The sequence below is a fragment of the Cherax quadricarinatus genome, chromosome 21 (genome assembly GCF_038502225.1).
Source record: "Cherax quadricarinatus isolate ZL_2023a chromosome 21, ASM3850222v1, whole genome shotgun sequence".
Lineage (NCBI taxonomy): Eukaryota > Metazoa > Arthropoda > Malacostraca > Decapoda > Parastacidae > Cherax > Cherax quadricarinatus.
Genome location: NC_091312.1, coordinates 13,626,684 through 13,636,939, shown reverse-complemented (window position 1 = coordinate 13,636,939; position 10,256 = coordinate 13,626,684). Strand labels below are relative to the sequence as shown.

General features: G+C 48.7%; 1 protein-coding gene across 3 annotated transcripts in view; it reads left to right on the top strand.

Annotated features, from left to right (window-relative positions):
• The window catches only part of LOC128689004 (protein O-mannosyl-transferase TMTC2-like), a 384,274-nt gene that overhangs the window by 304,053 nt on the left and 69,965 nt on the right, over positions 1 to 10,256 (top strand). For all 3 annotated transcript variants that reach the window (XM_070087231.1, XM_070087234.1, XM_070087233.1), the window contains exon 4: positions 8,065 to 8,767. In XM_070087231.1, the coding sequence (XP_069943332.1) occupies positions 8,065 to 8,767 (703 nt within the window). The remainder of the gene's footprint in view (positions 1 to 8,064; positions 8,768 to 10,256) is intronic.

Sequence of the window (10,256 nt, the reverse complement as noted above, 5' to 3'; positions counted from 1 at the left end):
CTTATATACTTCAGTGTAAACACTTGGTCTTCGCTTTTCCTAACCCTTCCTAAAAGTTCCTTGTTCCTTTGCTATCCTACTTTCTGCTTTTCTATCAATTTTTTCAAGAATAACATTACTATACACTTTACCTGGTATATCCAACTGGTTTATTTCTCTACAGTTATTTCACTCTCTTTTTCTCATTTCTCCTTAAATAAACTATGCACGCTACCCTCCAAGTCCTAGGTACGCTTGCCCCCTCTTGCATATATTGAACAAATAGACCAAATTCTCCAGAACAACATCCGCACCTGCCTTTGACATTGCTATCTTAATTCCATTTATCCTAGCTCCTTTACTGCCTCGCACACTTCCTGCACATCTCGCTCTTCCTCACTCCCTCCTGATGTTATTACCTTCCTGATCAATGAACAATAAATAATTTTGGTCCAGCCGTTCAGCGGCGAGTAGAGTGGCGCCGTTCCATTCCCTCGTGTTACAGCTGTCGTTCATCCATTCAGGAATTTCCAGAAATCGGTTCCTATACTAATCTAATCTAATCTAATCTAACCCATCCTAACCGTGCTTGCAACGTTTACCTGGTGCGTTCATGCCTGGAGTACGTCCAGTCAGCGCTGCATGCGTTCGTGCCTGGAGTACGTCCAGTCAGCGCTGCATGCGTTCATGCCTGGAGTACGTCCAGTCAGCGCTGCATGCGTTCATGCCTGGAGTACGTCCAGTCAGCGCTGCATGCGTTCATGCCTGGAGTACGTCCAGTCAGCGCTGCATGTGTTCGTACCTTCATCTTCTCTGTCTCTCCTCATACATCACACTAACCAAAACTGCCTCAATAATAAATTACTTGTGGCTATGCCTCTAGTTTCTTTGATGACACCCTGGCTCGGCCTACACCCTGGCTCGGCCTACACCCTGGCTCGGCCTACACCCTGGATCGGCCTACAACCTGGTTCGGCCTACACCCTGGCTCGCCCTACACCCTGGCCCGGCCCACACCCTAGCCCAGCCCATACCCTGGCCTGGACCACATCCTGTTCCGGACCACACCCAGGCCCGGATCACACCCTAGCCCTGGACCACACCCTGGCTCGGCCCACCGTGGTTTCAAATGACAGTAAACAGTGACTGCTGCATCCTAGTGAATGAAACTGCTCTTCCTACTCTCTCTATTTCTCTCTCTCTCTCTCTCTCTCTCTCTCTCTCTCTCTCTCTCTCTCTCTCTCTCTCTCTCTCTCTCTCTCTCTCTCTCTCTTAAATAGACCAAACTTCAGCAAATTTAAATAAACACACACACACACACACACACACACACACACACACACACACACACACACACACACACACACACACACACACACACACACACACACACACAGGAGCTGTGAATCGACCCCTGCAACCACAACTAGGTGAGTACACACACACACACACACACACACACACACACACACACACACACACACACACACACACACACACACACACACACACACAAACACACAAACACACACACACATACACACACACACACACACACAAGAAATGACCGTGAAGTATGTGAGGAACTCAACAAGAGATTCAAAGAAGTGTTCACAGAGGAGACAGAAGGGGCTCCAGAAAGACGGAGAGGTGGGGTACAGCACCAAGTGCTGGACACAGTACACACAACCGAGGAAGAAGTGAAGAGGCTTCTGAGTGAGCTAGATACCTCAAAGGCAATGGGGCCAGATAACATCTCTCCATGAGTCCTGAGAGAGGGAACAGAGGCGCTATGTGTAACCCCTAACAACAATATTCAATACATCTATCGAAACAGGGAGATTGCCTCAGGCATGGAAGACAGCAAATGTAGTCCCAATCTTTAAAAAAGTAGACAGACATGAAGCACTAAACTACAGACCAGTGTCACTGACATGTATAGTATGCAAAGTAATGGAGAAGATTATCAGGAGAAGAGTGGTGGAACACCTAGGAAGGAATGATCTCATCAACAGCAGCCAACATGGTTTCAGGGACGGGAAATCCTGCGTCACAAACCTACTGGAGTTCTATGACATGGTGACAGCAGTAAGACAAGAGAGAGAGGGGTGGGTGGATTGCATTTTCTTGGACTGCAAGAAGGCGTTTGACACAGTTCCACACAAGAGATTAGTGCAAAAACTGGAGGACCAAGCACGGATAACAGGGAAGGCACTACAATGGATCATGGAATACTTGTCAGGAAGACAGCAGCGAGTCATGGTACGTGGCGAGGTGTCAGAGTGGGCACCTGTGACCAGCGGAGTCCCACAGGGGTCACTCCTAGGACCAGTGCTGTTTCTGGTATTTGTGAACGACATGACGGAAGGAATAGACTCCGAAGTGTCCCTGTTTGCAGATGACGTGAAGTTGATGAGAAGAATTCATTCAATTGAAGACCAGGCAGAACTACAAAGGGATCTGGACAGGCTGCAGACCTGGTCCAGCAATTGGCTCCTGGAGTTCAACCCCACCAAGTGCTAAGTCATGAAGATTGGGGAAGGGCAAAGAAGACCGCAGACGGAGTACAGTCTAGGGGGCCAGAGACTACAAACCTCACTCAAAGAAAATGATCTTGGGGTGAGTATAACACCAGGCACATCTCCTGAAGCGCACATCAACCAAATAACTGCTGCAGCATAAGGGCGCCTAGCAAACCTCAGAACCACATTCAGACATCTTAATAAGGAATCATTCAGGACCCTGTACACCGTGTACGTTAGGCCCATATTGGAGTATGCGGCACCAGTTTGGAACCCACACCTAGCCAAGCACGTAAAGAAACTAGAGAAAGTGCAAAGGTTTGCAACAAGGCTAGTCCCAGAGCTAAGAGGTAAGTCCTACAAGGAGAGGTTAAGGGAAAACAACCTGACGACACTGGAGGACAGGAGAGATATAGGGGATGGAAATAAATGGTATAAAATACCGACACAATGGAGATATAAACACATATGCAGTATAATGTGATCCTTTACTGACTACGTTTCGCCCACACAGTGAGCTTTTTCAAGTCACAAACAGATTTGTTTGTGACTTGAAAAAGCTCACTGTGTGGGCGAAACGTAGTCAATAAAGGATCACATTATACTGCATATGTGTTTATATTTCCACAGAGATATAGGGGACATGATAACAACATACAAAATACTGAGAGGAATTGACAAGGTGGAGAAAGACAGGATGTTCCAGAGATGGGACACAGCAACAAGGGGACACAGTTGGAAGTTGAAGACACAGATGAATCACAGGGATATTAGGAAGTATTTCTTCAGCCACAGAGTAGTCAGGAAGTGGAATAGTTTGGGAAGCGATGTAGTGGAGGCAGAATCCATACATAGCTTTAAGCAGAGGTATGATAAAGCTAGTAGCGACCAGTGAAGAGGCGGGGCCAGGAGCTAGGACTCGACCCCTGCAACCTCAACTAAGTGAGAACTAGGTGAGTACACACACATACACACACACACACTACGTGCAGGGAACGGAATGAGAGCGCTACCGTGGCTGCAGTTAAGGGAAGGAGTATCGAACCCACACCACTTCCTGCCATGAATGACCGGTCTAGACAGACGTTAATCGCCTCTAAGCAATGTCCTGCACTGTCCACAAACATTTAAAATGAATTCGTTTGCGTCGAAGTCACTTACTGCAGTTCCAGAAAATCTTTTCTGAATTAAACCTTAAAAAAAACAAAGCATATTATGGTAGATTACATTAGAATATAATGTAATCTTCAATACAGATTACATTGGAATATAATGTAATCTTTGTTAACGCAGATTACATTGGAATATAATGTAATCTTTGTTAACAGATTATATTGGATTATAATGTAATCTTTGTTAACACAGATTATATTGGAATATAATGTGATCTTTCTTAACATTGATTAAATTGAAGTATAATGTAATCTTTGTTTACATAGATTACATTGAAATATAATATAATCTTTAACATAGATTACATTGAAATACAATATAATCCGTGTTAGAGTTTAATTGACCTTAAATCAGCGAAGCAACTTGGCTAAGGGCGCCTCAAAACAGGTGAGAAGGGCTCTTCAACCAAGGAACTGGAGCTGCCATCCTCTTCCTTGGATCAGACCTGATTACTTTCCCTCTGTCCAGGTGATGAGTGATCCTTACGGATTTAGCTCTTCTACAAAGAAAAACGACAGTTTGGAGTCTTCTCAATGAACTGTGTCGTCCCCAGACCACTGTGTCGTCCCCAGACCACTGTGTCGTCCCCAGAACACTGTGTCGTCCCCAGACCACTGTGTCGTCCCCAGACCACTGTGTCGTCCCCAGAACACTGTGTCGTCCCCAGACCACTGTGTCGTCCCCAGAACACTGTGTCGTCCCCAGACCACTGTGTCGTCCCCAGACCACTGTGTCGTCCCCAGACCACTGTGTCGTCCCCATACCACTGTGTCGTCCCCAGAACACTGTGTCGTCCCCAGAACACTGTGTCGTCCCCAGAACACTGTGTCGTCCCCAGACCACTGTGTCGTCCCCATACCACTGTGTCGTCCCCAGAACACTGTGTCGTCCCCAGACCACTGTGTCGTCCCCAGAACACTGTGTCGTCCCCAGAACACTGTGTCGTCCCCAGAGCACTGTGTCGTCCCCAGAACACTGTGTCGTCCCCAGAACACTGTGTCGTCCCCAGACCACTGTGTCGTCCCCAGAACACTGTGTCGTCCCCAGAGCACTGTGTCGTCCCCAGAACACTGTGTCGTCCCCAGAGCACTGTGTCGTCCCCAGACCACTGTGTCGTCCCCAGACCACTGTGTCGTCCCCAGAACACTGTGTCGTCCCCAGAACACTGTGTCGTCCCTAGAATAGTGTCGTCCCCAGAACACTGTGTCGTCCCCAGAACACTGTGTCGTCCCCAGAACACTGTGTCGTCCCCAGACCACTGTGTCGTCCCCAGAACACTGTGTCGTCCCCAGAACACTAAGTCGCCCAAGAACACTGTGTCGTCCCCAGAACACTATGTCGTCCCCAGAACACTATGTCGTCCCCAGAACACTGTGTTTTCCCAAGAAAACTTTCTCATCCCAAGAACACTGTGTCGTCCCAAGAACACTTTGTGGTCCCCACAGCACTGCTTCGTCCTTAAAAACGTCGTCTCATGAACACTTTGTCGTACCTAGAACACTGAGTGGTTCCTAGAGCACTTTGTCGTCCCCAGAACACTGTGTCGTCCCTAGAACACTGCTTCTTCCCAAAAACACTGCGTTGTTCCCAGAACACCGTGTCGTCCCTAGGACAGTGTGTCCTCCCAAGAACACTGCGTCGTCCCCAGAGCACTGTGTCGTCCCTTATAACACTGTGTCGTCCCAAGAACACTGAGTCATTCCTCAGAGCACTGAGTCGTTCTTCAGAGCATTGCGCCGTCCCCAAAAGACTGTCTTCCCCAGAACACTGAGTCGTCCCTAGAACATTGTGTCGTCTCTTATAACACTGTGTCGTACCCAGAATACTGTGTCATCTATAGAACATTGCGTCATCCTCAGAACAATGCGTCGTCCCTAGGACAGTGTGCCGTTCCTCCGAACATTGTGTCGTTCCCAGAACGCTGCGTCGTCCAGAGAACACTGTGTCGTCCATCAGAACACTGTATCGTTTCCAGTACACCGTGTCGTCCCTAGAACACTGTGTCGTCCCTCAAAGCACTGTGTCGTTCTTAGAACATGGTGTTGTATGCAAAACACTGTGTCGTCCCCAGAACACTGCGTCGTCCAGAGAACACTGTGTCGTCCCTGAGAACACTGTGTCATCCCTCGAACACTATGTCGCCCCAGAACACGGTGTCGTATCCAGAACATTGTGTCGTGCCCAGAACACTGAATCGTCCCCAGAACACTGTGTCGTCTTTTACAACTGTGTCGTCCCCAGAACACTGCGTCGTCCTTGAGAACACTGTGTCGGTCCCAGAACACCGTGTCTCCCCAGAACAATGTTTCGTCCCTAGAACACTGTGTCGTCCTCCGTACACCGTGTCTCCCCAGAACACTATGTCCTCCCCAGCACACTGTGTTGTCCCCCGAACACTGTGTCGTCTTTAGAACACTAAGTCGTCCCCAGAACACTGTGTCGTCCCCAGAACACTGTGTCGTCTCTAGAACACTAAGTCGTCCCCAGAACACTGTGTCGTCCCCAGAACACTGTGTCGTCCCCAGAACACTGTGTCGTTCCCAGAACACTGTTGTCCCCAGAACACGGTGTCGTCTCCAGAACACTGTGTCGTCTCTAGAACACTGAGTCGTTCCCAGAACACTGTGTCGTTCCCAGAACACTGTTGTCCCCAGAACACGGTGTCGTCTCCAGAACACTGTGTCGTCTCTAGAACACTGAGTCGTCCCCAGAACACTGTGTCGTTCCCAGAACACTGTTGTCCCCAGAACACGGTGTCGTCTCCAGAACACTGTGTCGTCTCTAGAACACTAAGTCGTCCCCAGAACACTGTGTCGTCCCCAGAACACTGTGTCGTCCCCAGAACACTGTGTCGTTCCCAGAACACTGTTGTCCCCAGAACACGGTGTCGTCTCCAGAACACTGTGTCGTCTCTAGAACACTGAGTCGTTCCCAGAACACTGAATCGTCCCCAGAAAACTGTGTCGTCCCCAGAACACTGAGTCGTCCCCAGAACACTGTGTCACCCCCAAAGCACTGTGTCATCCTCAGAACACTGTGTCGTCCCCAGAACACTGTGTCGTCCCCAGAACACTGAGTCGTCCCCAGAACACTGTGTTGTCTCCAGAACACTGAGTCGTCCCCAGAACACTGTGTCGTACCCAGAACACTGAGTCGTCCCCAGAACACTGTGTCGCCCCAAAACACTGTGTCGTCCCCAGAACACTGTGTCGTCCCCAGAACACTGAGTCATCCCCAGAAAACTGTCTCGCCCACAGAACACTCTGTCGTCCCCAGAACACTGTGTCGTCCCCAGAACAATGTGTCGTCCCCAGGACAAAGTGTCATCCCCCAGAACACCGCGTCGTACCCAGAACGCTGTGTCGTCCCCAGAACAGTGTCGTCCCCACAGGAATGCGTTACTCTATCAGTTTTTAATCACCTCAATTTCCCTTAATCCTCTCTCTCTCTCTCTCTCTCTCTCTCTCTCTCTCTCTCTCTCTCTCCCTATCCCCCAGTCAGAAATAACCAGTAATTTCACGGTTCCTGGAGAGATTATTATGTAGGCTTAACCCGGACCGGTGGCTGCGGGTATGGATATACGAGAGGAGCGATGATAGCAATTTGGCGAGATCCAATCATCTTAACTCAGAGTCTGATGCTTTAGTAAGGTGTTTGGGGCTTATTGTTTGAGGCAATTGTGTAGTAATGGCTGTACTTTGAGAGGCGCCTTCATTCGTCTTACTCCTGTACACGGAGGGGTAAAAATGCTTATTGGACAGAGCTGGACAGGTAAGACTGTCTCCACCTTGTCTTGCATTAAGGCGTGTTTGTCTTCCCCCAGCTATGTGAAGACAGAGATAAGAGTGGCTAAACAAGGTTTTGTGGGGGGACAACTTTTGGGCTCTGTGTAGAGCTTTGTCGAGTTATGTCTTGATGAAGCTCTGTGAAGAGCGGAATGCTATCGTAAATAAATGCTTGTTCTTGTGTACAGCTTCATGAACGCGGACATGTGAGCAGAGACTGTATCTCGACCGCGGCCATACCTCCGGGTCTAGAGCTTTTTATCAAGTTATGGCTTGGTAAAGCTCTCCACTGAGCGATATGTAGTCTCGATTAAAGCGTGTTCTGTAACCTGGAACGATACCAGCAAAACATTAGTTCAACTGGTATTGATAAAAAATGTGGGCTTGAACAAATCCAAATGACATTCAGTCAACAGTGACTTCACGAAAATCTAACACAGAGCGAAACTTTGTCCCAAACACATCTTGTTTTGCAACGTGTCTTTACCTCGCCTGTGCCCGTGTCTTTAACACTTGAGTGTGTATGTGTGTGTGTCTTCAACACTTCCCTGTGTGTCTTTAGCACATGTGAAAATCTCACCATTATCCTTCACCTTCTTCCTCAGCGCCGGCACCGTGGGGTGATGGAAGGTCTTCTGGCCCTCGGGGCTGCCCTCATCGTTCTTCTCTCCTGCCGCCTTGCCGTTATGGGTTCCCAGCCGCCGGAGTTCGCTCCCGCCGACAACCCGGCGGCGGACTGCGAGTCTCCTGGGGTGCGGGCGCTGACGTTCTTCTTTCTGCCGGCGTTCAACACGTGGTTGCTGCTGTGCCCCTACACGTTGTCCTTCGATTGGTCCATGGAGGCCATCCCGCTGGTGGCGTCCCTGGCGGACCCCAGGAACCTGGCCTCCCTGGCTCTCTACGCCTCCTTGGGCCTGCTGGCGCTGGTCTCGCTGCTGGCTCTGCGGCGGAGGCGTCTCGGCGAGGACGCCGGCGGCAGCGAGACGGCCACATCAGGAGACGTGACGATCATGGGCCTTGCCCTCATCCTCCTCCCGTTCCTCCCGGCCACTAACCTCTTCTTCTACGTGGGTTTCGTGGTGGCCGAGCGCATTCTCTACATTCCTTCGATGGGCGTGTGTCTGTTGGTGGCGTGGGGGGCACACCTGCTGCACGCGCGAGCGCGCACCGCCCGTGCTCGCCGGCTCCTGAAGGTGGCGCTGGTGGTGCTCTTCCTGCTATTCTCGGCCCGGACGTGGACTAGGAACCACGACTGGGCCACCGAGGAGAACCTCTACCGCTCAGGAATCGCCATCAATCCTCCCAAAGGTGAGTACCCAGTAACTTGATCCTCAATACAACCTCACTGACCAATCCTTAACCTCTTGCTCGAGGGTCACTCCTCGTCCCCTTTCTCGAGGGGCGTCAATCCATAACCACCATAACACAACCGCACGTACATCGGCACATATAACACCATCACTACCACTACAAAACTCAAGTTGATACCATTACAACCACAACATTGCATCCACTAGCGTCACCAGCAGCAGCCACGACAACAACAACTAAATATCAGCCACGACAACACCACCACGACAGCAGTAACACTATCACCACAATATTAACCTGACAAACCTTGCTTTAGTTTCCCAGGCAGAAATGCCGAGTAGAAAGACAACTCAGAGACCTTTCCAGTCCTTCTCTTCAGAGTTCACAAACAATACCTCACCCTCCCATCCCCATGGTCAGAATTATTATTATTATTATTGTTAATTATTATTAGTATTATTATTTGAAATTGTCATTGTTTCCGTTTTTCCTATAAGTGATTGTATTGCTATTGTTATGCATTTTGCCATGCTATTCTTTTGTTTATACATTGTTCACTATGTGAACTTTTTACACTATGTGAAGGTTATACAATACGTAAATGTTATACAGTGTGTGAAGAACGTTACACACTGTGTGAACGTCATACAGTGTGTGAAGAACGTTACACACTGTGTGAACGTCATACAGTGTGTGAAGAACGTTACACACTGTGTGAACGTCATACAGTGTGTGAAGAACGTTACACACTGTGTGAACGTCATACAGTGTGTGAAGAACGTTACACACTGTGTGAACGTCATACAGTGTGTGAAGAACGTTACACACTGTGTGAACGTCATACAGTGTGTGAAGAACGTTACACACTGTGTGAACGTCATACAGTGTGTGAAGAACGTTACACACTGTGTGAACGTCATACAGTGTGTGAAGAACGTTACACACTGTGTGAACGTCATACAGTGTGTGAAGAACGTTACACACTGTGTGAACGTCATACAGTGTGTGAAGAACGTTACACACTGTGTGAACGTCATACAGTGTGTGAAGAACGTTACACACTGTGTGAACGTCATACAGTGTGTGAAAGTTTGATCATAATACATCGTGTAAATTGTGCCGTCTCTCACTCCTCCCTCCGTTCATCCTTCCTCTTTCCCTCCCTCCTCTCCCTTCTTCCTTCCCTCCTTTCCTTTCCTTCTGTCTCTCTCTCTCTCTCTCTCTCCTTCGCAACAGGAGGGAAGCAGAACATGACAGGAGCCGTGAAAGAATAACGGAATATTGCTGTAATTGCTTCACTAGAGACGATTTGCATAATTATGTCAAATTAGCGATAATTAGGTCAAAGTGGCGATAATTAGGCCATAGTGGCGATAATCAGGTCAAAATAACGATAATTAGGTCAAAGTAGCGATAATTAGGTCAAAGTAGTGATAATTATATCAAAGTGGCGATAATTAAGTCATAGTAGCGATGATTAGCTTAA